Source organism: Scardinius erythrophthalmus (genome assembly GCF_964197995.2).
Source record: "Scardinius erythrophthalmus genome assembly, chromosome: 10".
Classification (NCBI taxonomy): Eukaryota; Metazoa; Chordata; class Actinopteri; order Cypriniformes; family Leuciscidae; genus Scardinius; species Scardinius erythrophthalmus.
The window spans coordinates 17,784,464-17,806,204 of NC_138230.1; the positions used below are offsets into that span (position 1 = coordinate 17,784,464).

General features: G+C 37.2%; 2 protein-coding genes across 5 annotated transcripts in view; both read left to right on the forward strand.

Annotated features, from left to right (window-relative positions):
* dazl (deleted in azoospermia-like) overlaps nt 1-16,130 on the forward strand; it is a 66,782-nt gene extending 50,652 nt beyond the window's left edge. For 2 of the 4 annotated variants that reach the window (XM_081377319.1, XM_081377317.1), the window contains exons 4-10: nt 9,042-9,093; nt 9,200-9,266; nt 9,530-9,660; nt 13,362-13,442; nt 13,592-13,642; nt 14,760-14,830; nt 14,910-16,130. In XM_081377319.1, coding sequence (XP_081233445.1) covers nt 9,042-9,093; nt 9,200-9,266; nt 9,530-9,660; nt 13,362-13,442; nt 13,592-13,642; nt 14,760-14,804 — 427 coding nt within the window. In that variant the 3' untranslated portion in view covers nt 14,805-14,830; nt 14,910-16,130. The remainder of the gene's footprint in view (nt 1-9,041; nt 9,094-9,199; nt 9,267-9,529; nt 9,661-13,361; nt 13,443-13,591; nt 13,643-14,759; nt 14,831-14,909) is intronic. The other 2 variants (XM_081377320.1, XM_081377318.1) reach the window with 1 other exon arrangement.
* A 955-nt stretch (nt 16,131-17,085) lies between these two features.
* The window catches only part of rftn1a (raftlin, lipid raft linker 1a), a 33,638-nt gene continuing 28,982 nt past the window's right edge, over nt 17,086-21,741 (forward strand). Inside the window, exon 1 of the mRNA XM_081377301.1 lies at nt 17,086-17,271. The gene's annotated coding sequence lies outside the window, so the exon portion shown is untranslated. The remainder of the gene's footprint in view (nt 17,272-21,741) is intronic.

The following is a 21,741-nucleotide window of genomic DNA, read 5'->3' on the forward strand; positions in this document are numbered from 1 at the left end:
TCGTTATATTTTTGAAGTACGTGCATTGTTAGATATCATCATCCGTGCCTTCTCTAACGTTACTTTACTCAATAGCTGCTATTCATCAAAGAGCCTGTTTAACTTAGGCCTACTATGAATAGAATAGATAAATAGATATAACTATAAATGTTCTACTGTCTATATAATAAAGTTCACAACAAAGCAATGAAAAATAAGCTTGTAATTAAGACCGTAACATTGACTTACCTGTCGAGAAGAAAGCAGGCAACTTCAGCATCTCTTTTGAAAGCTTTCTCCTGCATTAGCTATCCCGACATTAACCCTTGTTTTTGTAATCTCCGCGGTCACGTTTCCTTTGACGGTCTATTTTGGACTTTTTCGACGACGAGGACTCCTTATCCTGTGACTGATATGTATGTATGAATGAACGGTGTATAAATAACCGTGCAGTGCAGCCTTTTAAACTTGCCGCGGCAGTGACAAGCGTCTCTCTCTGCTCTGCTTCTCCGCTTCTGCTGACTTCAGTCACGTGACGCTGGTTCTGAACGAAATGCGTTGTGGAAACGCGTTGGCCTAGTACTTTTTGTCCCTCTCTGCTATTATAGTTTTTCAAGATGGCGGAACTACATGGAAGCCTCCGCGTACCTACCCGTCCCATGTATATAAAGATAATAAATTCTTCGTTTACGAGGATTAGTCTGATCATTGGCAGAGGTATTTGTACACCATTGAGGGCATATTTATGAATAAAAATATTGATTTTAGATAATAAAATACCTAAAAAGCTACATATTGTCCCTTTAATATTTCTTTAGAGCTAATTTGCTACACATTGTTGAAGCGCTTTGAGTACCCAGAAAAGCGCTATATAAAACTTATTATTAGTGGTCGACCGATATATCACCAAGGCCGATATTTAAAAAATGCCAAATATCGGCCGATATATCGACTTTGGCGATATATCGGTTGACCACTAATAAGTTACATTTGTATAGCGCTTAAAGGTGCCCTAGAATGTGTTGAAATAATATTTTAATTTTGGCTCTGATATCTACATAGAGAGGGTATGTGGCTTATTTAAGGGCATTTCAAATGTCCAGATATGGTTTTACAGGTCCATTTTCAACCCTAGAAATTGGCCCTAGAATGAAATGGTCTGTATTTACCTTATTTGGAAGGGTCATGAATAGTAATGAGGAGTTCTGCTCTGGCTGTTTCACTGCGGGCTCATTACAGTAGCTCAGAGTGACAGCAAACAGGTCCCTGATGTCCAGCGTGACAATGGAGAGACTAGGCGTTCAACCATACACCAGAGTCTTGCACGGGTCCGATTTTGTAAATCCGCACCCGCCCGTATACCCGCAGTGCTTCAAACCGCATCCGACCCGTTTTCCGACAGCAGCACTAATTAAAATCCGCACCCGACCCGCTTAAAATAGAACCGACACCCGACCCGAACCCAAAATAAAATAAGTTTAGCCAATCACATTATAGACACGATTACAAATTTTTTTTAGTCCCAGGTCATACATAAATTATTACACGACAATTAACACAAGGACAACTTCAGCCGAAGCTGTCAAAATGCCGGTACATGAAAAACATGGCTAACATTACCACAAAACTGTAGCCTTATCACATTTTACCAATCAAACAAACGCGGCTACAACACTATATCTGCCACGCAATTTCGTCTAGCCTAACAATTTTGTTACTTCACACAGTGCATTAGGCTAACTAATGTTAACAAATACAACTTTTGATTTAAATAATGTAGGCTACTAGTAAATGTTAAAATTAACATTAATAAAGATTACTAATTGCTGTAGAACTGCAGTTTATTAATTGTTAACTAATGTAGTTAACTAGAGTTTAAGAAATGGAACCTTATTGTTAAGCGTTACCGATTTGTTATACACGGATTCATTGTTGGACAGATCAGTTGTTTTAACCATTCATTAAATGGAATCGGTTCAAAGGAGTCAGTTCGCGAATCTGCGTGTTTTCTCTGCTGCACATGTATGGGTGGAGTCTAAGCAGTCAAGTGGAAAGAAGTTGCATATGCGCTGGTGAGATCTGGTTTAATTATTTATTTATTTTTCAAAACTGTGGATAAGCAAATGTTCACGATATGATAGTCGTACATGTAAATATCGTGATAAACCGCCATACCCGTATACCGTTACAACCCTAAACTCAACACATTATGGTTCATCTCTCATCCACCCTCGATTAATTGGTATGTTGTTGTTTTTTATTACTTGGCCCGCCTGATATAACCGCAATCCGCGCATCACTATCGGCAAACTATACGATATGATCGTGGGCACAGGCCGGGAACCTTATTGCCCTTACATTTTCCCCAAAGATAAGTTAAGACTAGAGCCCGACCAATATGGATTTTTGGGTGCCGATATTGATATAAGGGAGTTAAAGTCTGATATCGATATCGGCCGATATTATTTGTTTATATTATAATACAGTAGCAATATTTGTGTATATTATAGTACAGAACCAGTCAAAGGTTTGGACACACTTTCCCATTCATGTTTTGACTGCTAACTGTATATAGAAAACAGTGTACACAAGCAGAATATATAAACACATTTTTTGCAATGATCACTCAAATGTGGTGATCAAACACTTGTGTGACAAAGATGTTATGGAGGCAGGGTGAATGATAAAATGAGAATGATACATTTGAGCTGTAACCAAACTAGTTTGCATTGCATGTTCTATTATATTATAAATACTGTTGCATAATCTTCACTAATGACTTTCTTTTTATTTAGTCACGTTATATCAAAAATAACTTGTATCAATAAATATATCAAAAGTGTTACTGGCAAAACCTTATATTCTATTTTTGGTCTTATTTACTTTAGTCTCTACCAGTGGAGGAAGTACTCGGATCTTTTACTAAAGTAAAAGTAATACCATAATGAAAACATGTTTAATTACATATGTACAGTACTTTTACTTAAAATACTATTTTAAAAATAAGTCAGCAAAATATACTAAACGTGAAACTACCCATGCAAAATGGACCTATATAAAGTGTTATAATTATTTAAATGATTGGAATATTGCTTGATGTTGTAACGTAGCGTTATAGGAAGAATGGGCTTTAACACTGTCTACACCGAATGCGGCCGTTGTTGCTCGCTTCGCAACAGCTGTTTACCCTGGACAAAGCGCCCGTTACAATGCATTTCTCCTTCGTGTCAGTATGTCATAAATAGAATAAGGCATCAGCTTACTGTCAGAGATTTGTCGCTCGCGTCGCGCCTGCATCCAGTGTATAAGCATCCAGCATGCTCAACACGTAGGAAAATGTGACTCCGATATTATAAAACCATTCAAATAAAACATTCTTTCTTTATGATGATAGTTAATTAATGATAAACTTAAGTTGATCTTAAAATATTCAAAAAGTCCTTTTTGTTGAGTCTGAAGTCTGTTAAATTGCGATCGTGTCCCCATCTCTGGTTGGTTCGCCTTTTTCATAATTTTTATGAGCAAAGTAATTTCAAATTTCACTTCTACTGCCCTCTTTGATTAGTTTTGGTCATGTTGAGTGTGATTCAGCTGCTTTATAAATTAAAGGGATGCAGAGTATGGATCTGCCATACTCTGATGTAGTATACATGGGCTGTATCATACACTGGCGTGATACGTGTCTTTTGCTAGTTTCAGCCCGAAGCAGTTATCTTTTTCACGTCTTGCGCCAAGTTGTTTAAATGGCAAATGCATTTGCGCCTATTTGTGCTCCTGAAAAGGAGGTGTGTTGGCACGTTGCTATTTTGAAGCAATGGACTGCGCCATTGACCAAAAAAATCCTGTTCAAAAGTCAGTTTATTTATTTTAGTCACTATTTATTTATTTTATTTAAAGGGCGCACTAGTAATATGCGCCTATAGGCCGGTGAACAACATGCGTACACTCTTATTACACACACAGGGTACACAAAATAGCCAAATATTAAAAATAAAAGGATTACAATGTAAAAGATTATTATTGTGTACATAAAGATATGGTGGAATCTGGCTTGTCCCGTAGATGGTCTGCTTGCACACTTTAACCTTGCGCACAAGCAGATCCGTTTCTTCTCTGGAGAATCGTTCAGTCTTTCCACTTGCAAATTCCGCCATGTAAAAATAAATAAAAAAAACGCCATGATGCAAGCGCAACTGGCTTTTAAGGGGAATGGGAAATTAAATTCCGATTGGTTTATTGCACATTACACCCAAAACACACCTAGTACTCATTAAGAGAATGGGGACATCCCTTTTTTCCAGTCGTTAAACTAGCAAAAGTGCACTTGCACAGTGTGCTTTAGACCATGCGCTTGGATTGTCTTTCTCTGGCTCAGTGCCAGCCAAAGCGTGTAAGCATGCTTTAATTTATCAGTGACACACTAAATGTTCTAATTGCTCTGGTGTGATCGTATGGGTTAAAATCAATCGCATGGAGGGAGGACAAATTGCAACTGAGTGGGCACAAATTAGATCTGAGTGGGCAGTGCCCCTTTGTGGCGCCGGCCCTGTTAACTGCATTAGAGATAGGGCTGCAACGACGCGTCGACGTCATTGATTACGTCGACACGCATGAAATGCGTCGACGCGTCACATTAATTATTTACGTTTAAATATCGAGTAATGGCGGCTTCTGCTTCATGGTGAAAATGACAGACCACGATCATCCAAAGTATGGGAATACTTTAAACTACGGTTTTTAAAAGTTGTGTATGCACATGTAGACTGGAGACCTGCACTCCCGCGGGACCCAGCGCAACAGTGCGGCGCGGAAATATGGATCTGATGGCCGAGTGCGGGCGCGGGCGGTAATGCACCCGTGTGTGTGCTGGTTGCGGGAGAATAAAATGATTTGCGAGACTCCCGCAAAATAGAATTATCTATAAATTGAATATCTATAAACAAATAAATTGTCATTCATCTGTTGCACAAAAGCAACAATAACAAACAAAATAGAAACGATTTACAGGCCAGAGTCTCTATCTATTTATAACATGTTTGCAGCGTTGAACAATGTAGCCAATCACAGACAGATGTGTTGATTTCTTGAACGCAAATCAGATGCATTTATAGAATCCCCTCACCGCTCAAAATGGACTTTTTGTTCAGTGCTGAATTCTGCACACTGGCAAATCATCTGATTTATAGCAAACAAAGTGTAGATATTATGAAAGATTAATTGTGCAGCCAGTTTCATTTATAATAACAGAGATTTGTGAGATCGCGATGAACGGAGATGTCAGCTTTTTAGAAATTAAGGGAGAAATCCGTCCCGCGCAGGTCTCTAATGTAGACTTTAAAAACAAACGACTAATGTTATATTTACATTAACAGTAGCCTAGGCTGCAATCTAGTGTATGTGAACCTTTTTGCAGATAAACACAAGTGCATTTTCGGACAAGTTAATTGAGTAAATCATACTCCCACTAAACTAATTAATAACACAGACTATATTAAACACGTTTCCTAAATAGGCCTGTGACTGTATCTTACATTTTATGAAACAGTACCATTAGTTAAAAATAAAGCTTAAAATGCTTCCTGTTCGCATATTTCATAATAAAATGACAATTACCCTTTCTGAAAAATTTTTTTTTTGTCATCATTCAAAGATTTCATGTTAAAATAATATACAGATGCACTACCCTCTTCAAAATACAGCTGATATATTGTTGTACTTATTTATTGTAAAGTTTGCCAATGGATAAATCAGCTAATCCCAAAAATAATCATTCGATTAACCGGAAAAATAATCGTTAGATTAGTCGACTAATCGAAGAAATAATCAATAGATTAATCGACAACAAATATAATCGTTAGATGCAGCTCTAATTAGAGATCTTCTCAATTTCTTTCTATCATTTTTAGTAAAACTTCAAACAAACCAAAATAGACATGGTTTTCTCAGGCCACATGTAAAATTAAATGAATTAAGATTATTAAAATTAAAACATATGGATTACAGTAGATCAGGGGTTCTCAACCTTTTGCAACTCATGGCCCACCAATGAGTGTTTAAAAACATTCCGAGGACCACCTTTCCACATATGATAGTATGAACACAGAATAACAGATAATTCTAAAAGTACAATGATATACTCTGCTGTTAATCTGTTATGCCACTGTAGCAGACTAGGTCAAGTCAGCTATATAGATGAAAACTGTCCTTGTATCAAAAAGACTTTGCAGGTTTACTCAGTAACCATTCCTGTAACAATAACAGGCTAACACACCTGTAACAACAGGTCAGACACACAAGAGGGGATTCTCTCTATTCGCTGCAACACTATAGCTACCACAAATGTTTTTTCTCGTGCCATTTATACGGCAAAAATATTTTTTTTGCGTGCATATTCTACGCACTGAAAACCATTGGTTAGGATTAGGGCTGGGGAGTGCGTGCATATTACACGCCATACAGTGCGTATCAAATGCACGCAAAAACTATTTTATAACATTCGTGGTATAGATACGAAATGTTCAACAAATTTCATTCACCCAAATTTACATAGCCTACTGTAAGTGTAATTTATCAAATACAGTTTGCGATATGAACATGTCTGTTTAAAACAATATTATGCTGGCTTCCCAACACAGCCCAGTTTTGTTCAAATGTCTCTGCAGCTTTGATGGTTTTAGCGCCTCATTTAACATTTCTCCACATTCAACACCTGAATCCACATTCAACAACATTTCTCCACATGCGCCTTCGGCTTAAGGGGGTCGCACACCGGACGAGAAGTGCAGCGGCACGTCTTTAAAATTCGAACTAATTATTTTCTGTGCACACACACCGGCGGCGTCTGTCCGCAGCGCCAGCTATGGCTCAAGACGCTGTTCAAAATCCTGTTGCGCACAGAGCGCCATTTACATAGTTTTATATTAAATTTACTACATTATATTTGTCTCAAAGCGTCGTTAATGTATAGCCTATATACTGACTTCACCCTGTGCTGCAAGATACATTTAGTTTTATATTCATTTACAGAAATCAGCTGCGTGGATGAAAATGATCGGATTTTCAGGTGAGATTCTCAATTAATTCAGTTAATATAGTCCTGAGGTAAAGTGTTCAGACTGCAGACTCAGCAACAATTGTATTTAATTGTAATTATAAATTAAATTGCAATCATAACATAGTACAGACATTATCTTAATTTCGTAATGTCCTTAAACATAACAATATGGCTGGCCATACACTGAGAAAGCGCGCGTGTTCGATACCTCGAGTTGTAGACGCAGCGCTGCGCTTCTCGTCCGTGTGCGACCCCCTCAGTACCAGCCCTTATAAAACTAAATTTTATGTAATCAGCGTCGTATTTTATCACCACACACTTCAAAGCTTTTCCTTGCACAGGTCTGTTTCCCACATCTGCTTTTCTTTTCAGAAAACGATCCATATTACAGTACTGCATCTGGTCGAACAAACGTTCAATCTGATCTGATTGGTGTTGCGATATTTAAACTTAAATTAGCTTTTAGATAATGCATCTTGACTTGACTTGAGTGTTTTTGATCATATAAATTCATAAGAACAATTAGATAATTAGAAAATAACAAGATTTGTAAATTAAAAAATAAATAAAAATTAATTTGGGGGTAGTCTACCACTGTCTACACGGCCCACCAGATGGCGCTCCGAGGCCCACCAGAGGGCCGCGGCCCACCGGTTGAGAATCACTGCAGTAGATGACAATAACAGTTCAGTTTATTCCCCTTATAAGCCCCTTTCACACAGAGATTCCGGAAAATACACGGATAAAGTGACCCGGGTTCGTTTGATTTTTGGTTCATTCACACTGCCAGTGATTTTCCGGAATCAGATAGTGCGTTCACACGCAAGCCGTAAAGACACGTGACATCCATGTGACTTTAATGTCTCAGCAGCGTCTGAAGTTTGCTTATGAGCTGCAATTTCTCTCTCGAGAAACCATGCTTGTGCATTTTTTTTTTCTCTGATTCGATCATAAACTTTCGCATTACATACCAGCTGGAGAACGATCACGGCTTCAGCGTCATCACTATGACACGGCATTATTACGGCTTTTGTTCACACAGCGCGCGTTCCGGGACTGAACACGGCAATGTTACTAGGTCCCCAACCCGGCATCGATCCCGGCATAAATCCCGGGATTTGCGTGTTTGCGTTCACACAGAAGGCACTCTGGCAATTTGCCGGCAATTTCCCGGGTTCAAAGCGCTGTGTGAAAGGGGCTATACTGACATGGATGTTTACGGAGCAGATGTCAGTCAGGTCACCTTTCTTTAATTCCTTGGGGAGAGATGGGCTTTTGTCTTATTTTGTGCTGTATTATTTGGTAACTGTGTTATTTCTGTTTCAAAAGGCAGCAATAATTAACACTTTAAAATCTGAAGACTGTTCATGTGATTTTTATGCATTATGCTTACATAAGTATTGTGATAATCATGAAACCATGATTATTTCTCAGACTATAATTGTACCAAAAAAAAACTATAATCGTAGCATCCCTAGCAGCGTACCAAGTACCGAAATGAGCAAAATCATGATATCGTACATTTTGAAATAAAAATATATACCGAGATTTTCACAGTACCGGTATACCGCCTAATTCAGTATTTGTGCTTTCTGAGCATGTGCTTCAGATGTGTTACGATTGATTTCTCTTTTGTGTCTTGTGCTTGCATATTTAAATTAGTTGGCTTAAAACACATGCAAGTAATAAACTTTCTTGAAGATGCAGCCCCGGCCTGAGCAGACAAGTGACTGTTCCTTTAACTGTCCCGGATGTTGTTCAAGCTGCCATCGGGCCGTCCTTATTGTCAATCCCTGCTAAAGTGTTTTGTCACACTTGTGCACCCTATTAAGCTATCTAAATGTTGTCATTTACAATAGTCATTTTGGAGCACCATGTGGATCAGTAAATTCTAAGAGATTATTTTTCTGTGGGTAAACTATGCTTTTATAGAATATTTCTTGGAAACTGTTTTCAAAAAATATTTATTGCTGTGTCACCTCTGATTTGTTGCTCACCTTCTTCACAGGTATGGTTTCGTTTATTTCAGCGAGGACGTTGATATCCAGAATATTGTTGATGTAAGGTCACTTTTACCTTTCTTCAAGACTTTCTTCTCTCTTTTCTTTCTGGGTGTTAGTGTTATGAGGGCAAGGTGATATATTGTACATTTTAATTCTTTTACAGCAGCAGATCAGTTTTAAAGGGAAAAAACTCAAACTGGGACCTGCCATCATGAAAGAGCGAAATTCTCGTGAGTCCATGTGCTTTGCTTTCTGTTTGGTCTTGTGCAAAATGTCATGGAAATGTCTGATCAAATACACATTTTAAATGGTGTCATTGGAGACATTTGTATTGCTTGTAATTTGTAATTGCTTGTTTTTAGTAATTTTAAGGATTGGTAGTGGATATAAAAATTGGGAAAACATCTTTTTAAATTAATTTTGAAATCATAAATGTAATCTTATTGATTGAAAATGTCATGGTTAAAATATTTTGGGATCTTTCTTATCCCAGGTTCAGTGTCATCTCCAATAATTGGTCCATCACAGTGGGTTAGCCCCACCCCGTATGTGTATTGCAGCTGCTGTCCCCCAGGCCTGGCCCCACCCTCACCTGTCTTCAATGGAGGGAATCAATACATGCAGGTAACACATCATGACACCCTGTGTAAAAACATAATGCCCCCACATTTACGAAACAAACGTATGACAAAACTGATCGTAAAACTTGCCATTTATCAATATGAACGTGAGTTTTGGAGTTAGCATGAACTTGCGAGCTGCATAGCAAATCTGGTGGAAAATTATTGAGAGCATTTTGTTCGATTTAGATTATTTTCCTGACCAACAACCGACGCTTTTTAACTGATCATTATCTGTTGAACGACAAGATTAGAATGTCAAGTTGAAATTAAATTAGAATAGATGGGTTTCTGTCACCCGTTAGAAATACAAATGTTTTACATGTGCAAATAGCAGAATAAACGACACTCCACGAACAAGTTCACAGAAAACGAGACCGCAGAAAGCGCATTGTATTTGTTTTCTTAATTTTTATTAAGTCCAACTGATCGCGCAGGTGCCGCACGCACACACAAACATATCAGTTTGTTCCATTGCTAACTTAACATTTCAGAGAGTTCATCAAACTAAAATGCAGTGAACCAAACATAAGTTACACTGTTCAAATTAAATGGTCCGCTGTACAATATGTGCCGGTCAGCGTGCCCACCGCCCCACCAAACACACATTTTGGATGAATTACACATTTTTCAAGGATGTTGTTCTTTCATGGATATTGGAACATGAGTGAAGTACTAAGCCTTGTTTAAATCATAAATAACGTTATACACCAGTACACCAAATGTTAGATTGGTGTATACATCGGACGTGAGCGGTGCGATGCGAAAAAAGACCATGGAACCCATTATAATCAGTGATGTTGTCTACACTGGATGCGACGCGAGCGACACCGGATTTGAGCGACACGATGCGAAAAAAGACCATGGAGCCCATTGGTCTTCAGTGATGGCGACACCGGACACGAGCGACACCGGATGCGAGCGGCGCAATGCGAAAAAAGACCATGGAACCCATTACAATCAGTGATGTTGTCTACACTGGATGCGACGCGAGCGACAAATCTCCGACAGTAAACTGATGCCTCGTTCTATTTATGACGTGCTGATATGAAGGACAAATGCTTTGCAGCGGGTGCTTTTAGCTGTTGTGACGCAAGCGACAATGGTCGCGTCCGGTGTAGACATGGTGTTTGCCCATTCTACCTATAATGCTTAAATGTGCATTTAAATTGTATTATTCATTATTATTAGTAATAGATAAAAAGATAAGAAGATAAAAAAAATCTTTTCTTTTTTTTAATAACAAAGAAAATGGCAGAGATATACATTACATACTGTATACATAACATAATATACAAATTAAATAATTATTTTTTAATTCTAAATGAACAAATATTAAAATAAAACACTACATAGACCTCACTGTATAAATACATTAATTCTTATGAATGCTACTATTAAAGTTCTCATTCAAGAGCAGCGAGTGACTTTCTCCTTTTTTTAGTGCCACCAAAAATTTAAATTGTAATTTACTCTCATGTTGTTTTAAACTCGAGTTAGTTTCTTCTGTTGAAAGTTAGTCATTTTGAAGAATGTGGGTTACCAAACAGTTGCTGGTCCCTAGTGACTTCCATAGTATATTTTTCCTACTATGGAAGTCAGTGGGGACCAGCAACTGTTTGGTAACCCACATTCTTCAAAATATTATATATTATATTTTGTGTTCAGCACAAGAAAGAAATTAATACAGGTTTGCAACAACATTAGAATGAGTAAATAATGACAGAATTTTCATATTTTGGGTGAACTATCCTTTTAAGGATAAGCAGCAGCACGTTAACTAAGACCGGAACGCATCTGATATAAACACATGTGATTTTCTCTCAAATGTTTGCTTTCACTTTAGACATAACCAACTGTTTATGTAAACATTGTGTGTATTTGACAGTATTAACCCAATAAGACTCTAAAGATAACTTAGTCCAGTAACCAGGTGATGTTTGACAGGCTTTTAAGTGCATGTGCGCTTCAAGTGTAGGCTACGTGCTCTGGAAAGTGCATGTTAGAACAGCGCATCAGCACGCAAATGAAATTTTTAACTGGCAAGGTTTTAAAGCATATGCAAATAGTGAACTTTTATGAATTGCAGTGTTCTGTGTGTAACTCTACCTCTGCGTTAACATGTGACGTGAAGTACATCGCGTTGTACAGTATGTTGAGACGGAGGCGCCAGAACTGCAACTGATAAAATGCTTCTTCAAAAGAGGGTCGTGGAGACATTCTTATCGTCCACGATCAAAAATCATGATATCGCACACCCCCTAACTGTACTATTATTTAACAACATACTGATTGTTCAGCTGACGAAATGTCTTTCTGTTTTATGGAGTTATCAAAGTTTTTCGGTTTTGAGTTGAGTTGTAAAAAAAATTGTGAGTGCGTTCATTTATAGTGTGTTATATCCCTCACAGCCTCGTTTTTCAACTGCATTGGCGTCTAGCAGAGTTCACACCACAGCTATAATGATAATAGCACAGAGGAACAATATTGTTGATCACGTTCACAACTATATTTAGTTCCAGCTGATCAATGCAAAAAATATTGACTTCTGAAATATTGAGGAAATCCACCCCGCTTTGAAGAGCTCAAACGTTTTAAATGACAGACAACAGAACTGCAGCACTCACTAATAATTGGGTCTTTAAAGGGGTCATATAATGGTACATGCACTTTTACAAGTTGATTGTACTGAAATGTCTGTTGGCAGTGCCTGTACACAACCATCCTATCATGATTAAAATCCATCCAGTGGTTTTGTTTTAATCTCCTTATATGTTTGACCATCTATGAAATCAAGCCGTTCGATATTGTGACGTCATAAGATCGTACGCCCCTCCCGCGATTGTGATTGACAGCCGTGCTTCAACACAAGACCCGCCCTGAGCAAGCTGTGACAGCCGTCGTCATAGTAGTCCGCCATTGTTGATATGCTGGAGTAGAATGGCGTCTACGCGATTGTGGTGTTCTGTTCTTAGATGTAATAAGGAACACAGCAGTCATTTGGATGTTCCTAAATCTGAGCCGTTATAGATGCAGTGGCTGAGTTTTGTCTTTGAAGCGATATGCCCAAAGGATTGACGCGGGGATTCCCCACGATCGTCCATACTTTCATGTTTACGCGAATCATTTCACACCAGACAGCTTTACAAACGAGAAAAAACGGATCGGTACCAACGTGTTCCTGCTGAACCTCCAGAAGATGTGAGTGTAATGTTTTATTAACCTTTATATTAGTATTTATATTCATCTTTGCGAAATTTGCAAACCTTGCTGCAGGCTTCACGATGAATGCATCTAAGGTTTACACTCAGGGTACATTACAGCATGTTTTCGATGTACGACGTTCTCAATATAATTCATAATCCCACGTTTATAATGAACAACGCGTGGTTATTGTGTTACAAACGGTGTACGCACAGAACAGAGGGGCGGGGTGAGCAAAGCTCATTATCATTTAAAGACACATGCACTGAAACGGCGTGCTGAAAACAGAGCTGTTTTTGACCAGGTAAAATTAGTGTTTTCTTACAATACTAATGAGAATTTTTAATTAAAGTATATTACAAACTTTTAATTTAGACCCTAAAGAATCATATTAGCTTGTACAAAAATGGCATTATATGACCCCTTTAAACATTGTGCTTCCTAAAAAAATTGCACATTCCTAAGATTCCTAAAATGTTTTCCCTGTGTCTTTCTTTATAGCCTTATTCTTACTCCAGTCCTCCAGGATTTATGGTCCCACCAGTGCCCATGAACTATGCACAGACCACGTATGCCTACCAGGTACATGCAAACATATGGTCACATTGCTTTCATCACTCAGATAAGCATACTTGGATATCTTGTGTAAACTCTTTACACATCATCTTTTTCAGGTTAAAAAAAAAAAACTCTTAAGAAAGTCAACCTTTGTTTTTGTGTGTATTTATTAGTATCCCCTGCCACAGTGGTGTGGAGAGCAGAGGACGAGGCTTGTCAACCAGGTCAGCTCCACTTCCATTTTTGGGGGGTTGGTAAATGAGGGATTGAGCATAAGAGGTTGAACTGGATTGTTGTTATTGTATCTCAAAATGCCATTCCTATAAATATTTTTAAATTAAATTGAGCTAAAGTGAAAGTAAAGACAGTTACAAGAGATTTCTATTTCAAATAATTGCTGTTCTTTTAAACTTTCTATTGATCAAAAAATCCTAAAAAAGTAGCGGTTTTCACACAAATATAAAGCTGCTCAACAGTTTTCAACATTAGCTATTTCCATGTAACATTTTAATGCACATTTTTGGATATCACATAAAAACATAGGATGGAAACTCCCGGTGCATTTTTTAAAAATGCACAAACTTTTGCGGTCAATTGAGGGGCTTCATTTAACTTTTTCTGGGTCCATTCTAAAACTTTTTCCATTTATTAATTTTACTGATGCTTTCATCCATATCAAACGAGTAATATTGTAACTTTTTTCCTTGTATTTTGGAGGTGCACCAATATTTGTTGTAGCTCGTATGAAACTTAATTTGAATTGATGCGGTAATGTAATTGCTTAGGATATAACCGAACCGAGATATTAGCCACATTGCTTTGCCCTGTAAATTAAATTGAGAAGAGTGTGCGTAAGCTAGTCTGAAACCGCTGCCTCTTGCGTTTTAATAATACTTGAAAAGCTGTCAGTGCAGTGTATCAATAAACACTGGCAAGCTAAATCAAAACATAGTATCAAAATTGGGTTGCGTTTGAAAGTCTAGTGAATCTACAATGTCTGTAAATTCCTAACTTATCTTGCTTTTCATTAATTGAACCGTATTAAATAAGACAACTTAGAAATGTAGATGAAGGATAAGCAGTGTAATGTTGTGATAAGAAAATGCTTCTATATATGTATGCCATGCGTTTTGAAAGTTTTAAGCTTTAAGACATTCATACCATGCAGTGCACTAGCCAATAGTTAATGAAGATTATATTTAATTGTTGTGCCGTGGTTAGCCTTTAGATGGCAGTGCTGACTGGGTATAAAAACTGCAAACACCAGCAGGGAAATAAAGTGGGCCAACATTGAAAGGCTCATTAATATAAGAAGAGTGAATGTGTGACTTTGTCTTTCAGAACTATGTGGATTGTGGAGTCCAGACTTTGCTAACCCTTCTGTAGCTAAACCTTCACTCCTTCTTTTTTTGGTAAGTTTTTGTGCACCTAATATGAAGATTACAAGTATTCTTGAGTCACTTTTAACTAGTCACTGTTTCTTTTTCTTAGGGTAGACTGCCATAGAAGCAGAGGAGAACAATTTAATGGAGAATCAAGCAGTGCACTTCATTGTCTGTTTTCAAACAGTTGCAGATAGGGTCATCCTGGGTGTGATGTGGAGGTGTATTTTGAGGGGACAACATTGATATGATCATATGATCATACTGTAATCTAAGGCCTCACATCCACTCACTGAAACATTTGACAAGCTTTGTTCGCTTTAGCCTATTCCACCCATTTATTTGTATTGTCTGTTTTCTTTTTTCTTCATGGCCAACTTTAAAGACACTTTTAAGCTCACAAATACATATTTATATTTTATTTATGTTTGCTTATTTTAAAATTTGACTCACTGTTGGTGATGCACCGTATGCATTTAGGTAGCTGTTCTGACATGTTCTGTGTTATTTTAAATCAATGTTCATTTGTTTACTGATTCAAGCTGGCGAGTGTTCACTTGTTAAACTTGATTTGTTTTGGGGTTTTCACATTCAGGGCACAAGTTCAGATTTTCTCTGTTTGGTTATTGAGCACCAGGGAACAGTGGCTCCCCTTCCCCTTTTTTTACTCTACGAATCTACTTTGATTCATCAGTAGTTATCACTGTACTTCCATTAATTTTTTTCCTTGATGCTGGTTTTCTTTCTTGTTAGTGCGGGTAAAAGGTGTAAATAAAATCATTGCATTAATTCAGAAATTACAATAAAATTTTATTCTCAGCCCTGTAAGTCACAGCAGGTCACGGGACGGTTGACTTGTTTTAAATTAAAGCGATGACGGAATATTGATATCACTGTGTGGACACAGTCAGGCTGCCTTTTTCTATTTTTCCAGCACTATTTCGCACCAGTTCCCTTTGTTAATTTGAGTTTTGTTTTTTAAAGTTTGCAAAGATTTATGGGTAATTTTGAACACAAAGCACTGTCATTTTATACCTATTGTTACAACACTTGTTTTTTTTATGGGGGGGGGGCTGATTTAATAGCTGTAGCAGATTCATCACATTTTTTTAAAGCGAACTCTGACTGACTTGTATTGACATTTCAGTTTTATTTCCTCAGTTCCCATGGCCTCATGGGAGTTGTGGTTTCTATTGTGCTATAGTCTGAGAGCTGCTTCTAATCATTGTGCTCTGGGTTTGCCGTGTATATACGTTTTGGATTTTGATGTTGGCATTGTATGGTTTTGCTGTTTTTGTTATTAATAAAAAAAATACAATTGAATTAACTTATTTTTGCCTCACGTTTATTAAAGTGTTTTTGTGTTTTTTTACTATTTTAAAATAAAGCAAAAAAGAATGGGGGGGAGGTATTGCTCATACTGAATCATTTTATAATGACTTTAAGATGAAATGTTTGGAGAATCTTGATGTTTGATTCTGTGGAAGGTGTTATACTGTGTTGGACAGACTTTAAATTATGAATTGGTCACTGCTGATTCAAATTAGAAAGGAATTAAATGCTTCTTATACCAATGAATATGCTTTAAAAGTTATATATATATATATATATAGCAAAAAAACATCCACAGATTCATCTGGGACTCTATGCTTCGACCTAGAAAGTTCTTGATCATTGATGTACTCGCTTAAATACTCTTTTCAACTGAAATATAATAAATTCACGTTTCTGGTTGTAGAATAATTCTGTCATGGATTGTCTGAATCGTAATGAGCAATGTTATGCTCATTGTCTTGAACATTACTGCATGTACTGTAGGAATCTACAATATGATAACTTCAAAAAACGTTGTTTTATCAGGATTATTTTGCCATACAACGGAATTTATATAAACTAAAACAGGATTTTTTTTTTTTTTTAAGCGCATAAAGTGTATTATTGGTGGCGCTATATAGCCATTTTAATTTGGGGTTTTAGGGTTGTATTTAATGAATGAGGAAGCAGACCCAGACATTCCTTGGATAACATTGAACTTTGGAATCAACATTTTTTTTTCTCTCTCTTTTGGTGTAAATTAGGGCGCCATTAGTCAACTAGTTCTGGGTTCTAGTGGAGACTGTTTTGTTTGTTTTTTTCCTCCCCGTTTGACTGTACGATGTTGAAGGTGAAACGAGAGACAAAAGGAGAGCTATTTGGAAACAGTGGAGGGCATCATTCCCCTTTTACTCTCAGGGAGGGGAGGAGGAGGAGGAGACGTTAGTAAGCACACTGTATTGAGTGAAGGAGCGGCAGGAATGAACCGCTCATCTGCTCACCTGCTTCCATTCACACACGCGCGACGGCATGAGAGTTGACAAACCGACAGAAAGCTAAAAGAAACGGGAGAGAAGCGAAAGATAGCCTAATTAAGGGAGAAATAAACGGCAGAGGAGACACAAATCGAGAGAGGCATTATCAAAGAACAGCAGCAGGTATGTTCACTCTTTTAATGATTGTGTGTAGTTTCTTTCTCTCACTGAACCCTAATCTAACACTGTTAACTTTCTGATTCTACCCGTAAGTCACTGGTTTCTTCTCTGCTGATTCATCCCTCTCTTCTTTCTTCCCATGCTCTCGCTATACTTGTAATAAAAGCAAACTTCAGTGCTTTTATTTGAGCTTGTATGAGTCACTTTAAAGTTCAAGCTCACTTCTATTAAAATATCAAAGACTTTCACACTTCCATTCACTTCAAACTATATGTATATATATAAAAAACATTTCCATTTGCATGAATGGTTTTGTATAATTCTACATATAACTTATTATATAACATTATATGTAGTGTTTGGCGTTTTGTCACAAAAGTCAAAACCTAAAGCAGTTTTGTGAAAGGGTCATATTGTACATTTTCATTTTTAGTCACATTCAGTCACAATAGTCACATTCTTTGCTCATATAATATAGTTCGAATTTAGTTTATTGTGACAATTTTCCCTATGATCTTTACAATTAAATTGACAGTTTTCTGTGACTATGACTAACATTTTAATTGTAAATAGACCACGGAGGAAAAATGTTTTTTGAACTGTTGTGGACTTTTTCGCTCCTTTGTCTTCAAGACTTTATAATTGAAATGCTGTCTTTGCATGTGAAAAGAAAATTGGTGCTGCAATATACAGTAGTTTTCCTCAGCCCCTGTACTTAAATAGCCTTTTAGAAAGAGTAGCTACATTGAGTTCACAATACAATCTGCACTAAAATGTGCCACTCAAACTCAGACTTAAATGATCTAAATTAAACTTCTGGATCTTTCCTAATGTTAGTATATGCAGAGCTGCAGGTGCTACACACAGCAGGAATTTATTAAATAGTGCTTCGCCAATGTTAATATTTCTTAATGCAAAATATTGTGTGTACTAAGAATATGTGAGAATTCAGATTCAACCTCAAGTATAAGTAAAAAAACTGCTCATAACAGGCACATATTGTTCATTCACACATGATGGTATCACGTAAGATGACTGACTGCCAGAAGAAGATGACCTTCGGTTAGTATTTCTCACACACTCACAGTGGGGCTCCGAGGCTGATATGAGTGACAGCCTAAGCAGTCAAACTCAGAGAGAGAGAGAGAGAGAAATATAGCAAGGGTGAGAGATTGGAAGCGAGAGGAATGAAGTAAGAGATGATTACGAACCTGTGAAATGTGAGGGGAATGTGCTATCATCAACTTTCATATTCAGCCATGCCAGCCTGCTTCTGCGATAGCAACCTACAAAGTCCTACAAACATCTCGCACAAACTTTCTCACATACATACATTACTCCCTGATGATTGCATGTCACAACCGAATACAGAAACAGTTTCAGATTTAAACAGTTTTAAAAGATACATTTTTATGGTACCATAAAAAAGTTCATGATACAGTGATGTCAAATGGTAATAAGTGGTACTTTGCTAAAGTGAGTCTGAGACCACTAGTGAAAATGTCTCTGATGTAATACAATATTTTTCATTACAATTTATTTTCTACCATCAATCTTTTTTAGTGATTATTTTTTTAAATAAAATTATATATATTATATTTATGAAAAAAAAAAAATATGGACACCACTGTATATACCATGGTACTTAATTATTAACATAGTATTTTGATGAATTACTATCTTGCTATATATACAAAAAACAAGATTCCTTGTCAAACTATAGTACTTTTGTACTATGTACTTTTTGTTCTGTTGACATATCGCATATGATAAGATAGTAAAATTTCTGTTATTTTCACATAGTTTTTACACTATTTTATTATACTCTATTGTTCAGATATACAGGATTGTATTAAGATCCTTTGTCAGAGCAAGACATTAGGAGAGTAAATCAGGCTTTTCTTTATTGCATCATATTGACAATCTCCCGTCTCCGTTGGTTACCAGAGCCCCACCACCACCACCACCACCACCACCACCACCACAATTCGATGTGTGCTCTCAACTTATTATCCTTCCCTATCATCTTGCCTAAATTTAGCTCTTCATCTTTCTTTTTCCTTTTTCTTCCGCTCCCCTCCTCACGCTTATCACAGTGAGAGATTATTGTGTGTGTGAATGTCTTCGTGTGTGTTCTGCAGGAAATGTGTAGTGTGGGAAGTGTGCAGTGTGGTTGTGATGTAGAGAGAAACTGTGTATGCACCTTTGTGCTGAAGAGAATCACCAAGTCTGGTTGTATCCTCATATCCTGTATATGAACATAATGTGCATTTAATGTATTTAAGACTAATATATAATTTAATGTAATGTATTTAATATAATATATACAGTGCTATGCATAAGTTTAGACACCCATGCTAAAGTTGACTAAAAAGAGGAATAAAAAATCATCTTTTGGAAATTGAACTTAATGCCTTAATTGAAAAAAATTGGAAAAATCCAACCATACCTAGAGTTTGGCATGGAGTACTTTCCATAAGATCATCTCTCAATGCAAATCAAACCAGCTATTAGGCTAACTGAAATAAAACCATGCCAATCTCTAGGTATGGTGAAGGCTATGTGATGATGTTGGGCTATTTTAATTCCAAAGGCCAAGGAAACTTTATCAGGATGCATAGTATCCTGGATCCATGAAGTAACTGGCCTTTAAAAATAAAAATCTGCCTGCCTCTATGGGAATTTAACATAGGGGTGTCCAAACTTATGCACCCTGTATTTTAAGGAAGAACATTTATTTATTTACGATACATTATTCATTCACAAAGAAAATTGGTGTCCTTAAAGGTTGGATTTTTCCTAATTTTTTAAATTAAGGCATTAAGTTCAATTTCCAAAAGATGATTTTTTATTCCTCTTTTTAGTCAACTTTAGCATGGGTGTCTAAACTTATGCATAGCACTGTAAATATGTAAAAACCCTAATACTGAGATATAAACTCACAATTGCAAGAAACAAGTCAGAATTGTGAGTTTATATCTTATAACTCACTTAATTGACTTTATTTCTTACAATTGGGAGTTTAACTGACTTATTTTCTCTGAATTGTGAGATGAAGGGCCCTATCTTACACCGGTGCAATGGGGCGCCAGGTGCGACACAAGTGTTTTTTGCTAGTTTCAGCCCGACGCAGTTATCATTTTCACGTCCTGCGCCACGTTGTTTAAATAGCAAATGCTTTTGCGCCCATATGTTCGCTCATGGCCGTGCTGGTCTGAAAACATGGTGTGTTCAAGCGCATTGTTGGCGTGTTGCTATTTTGAGGCAACTGAAATAGACTGTGCCATTGACCAAAAAAAAACTGGTCTAAAGTCAATGGCATTTATTATTTTAGCAGTATTTTTTTATTTAAAGGGTGTGTACATAAAGATATGGTGGGATCCGGCTTGTCCCGTAGATGGTCTGCTTGCACACTTTAACCTCACGCACGAGCTGATCAGTTTCCTCGCTAGAGAAGCATTCAGTCTTTTCGCTTTGTTGATTGGTTTATTGTACATTATGCCCAAAACACACCCATTACTCATTAAGAGAATAGGGACAACCCTTTTAGACCATGCACCGTGCGCGCCGACCATTTTTTCCCGTCGTTAAACTAGCAAAAGTGGATTCGGACACGCCCTACGTGCACTTGCGCCATGCGCTTTAGACCATGTGCTTAAATCGTTAAAAAAGGGTTAATAAACTCACAACTACGTTATAAGTTTAAGTCTAAGTTATAAACTTCAAATTGTGAAAAAGTACGAATTTTGATATAAACTAACAATTGTAAGAAATAATTAGATTTGTGAGACATGAACTCGCAATTAAAAAGGTACTTGGAACTTTTTATCTTACAATTCAAGAATGTCAGAATTGCAAAATATAAACTCGCAATTGTGAGTTTTAAAGTTCGAACTGCGAGATATAAACGTCACAAAAGTCACAATTGCCGTTTTAATTTTTATTCCATGCCAGAAACAAGCTTCCATATATGGTACCAATATATCCCAAATGGAAAGGGCTAAGTATCATGCTCACATTGCTGTGCTGTCATTTTTGTGCTCGATGAGGGAGCAACTATCCCCTCACTGAGGCTTATGTGCTCATAGCAGCATTTGTGTTTATGTCAAAGCTTGCGTTTGCTGGTCCCTTGATGGTATTGCAAATTCAGCTGAGATTAAGAATCTGTGGTTTCTTTTTCTGCTCTAATAGTCTAGCTCTCCAAATGTTGTCTCAGTAACTGTGAGCAAACTGATGATCTGTCGGTCTGTTGCCGAGCGATTAGCATCAGTAATGATGTGATTGTCAGGCTAGTGAAGGGAAATGAGTGGAACCGGATGCTTGACTGCCAGTATTAACTTCACTCAGCACAGGTGTGAAGGTCCGTGTATCTCCCATGAATTAGTAATTTATATTCCAGCTGTCGGATTCATAATAAAAGCAAATTGTCTCAGTAAATCTTTGTGATTCACTCCTACTTGCAATTTAAACCTA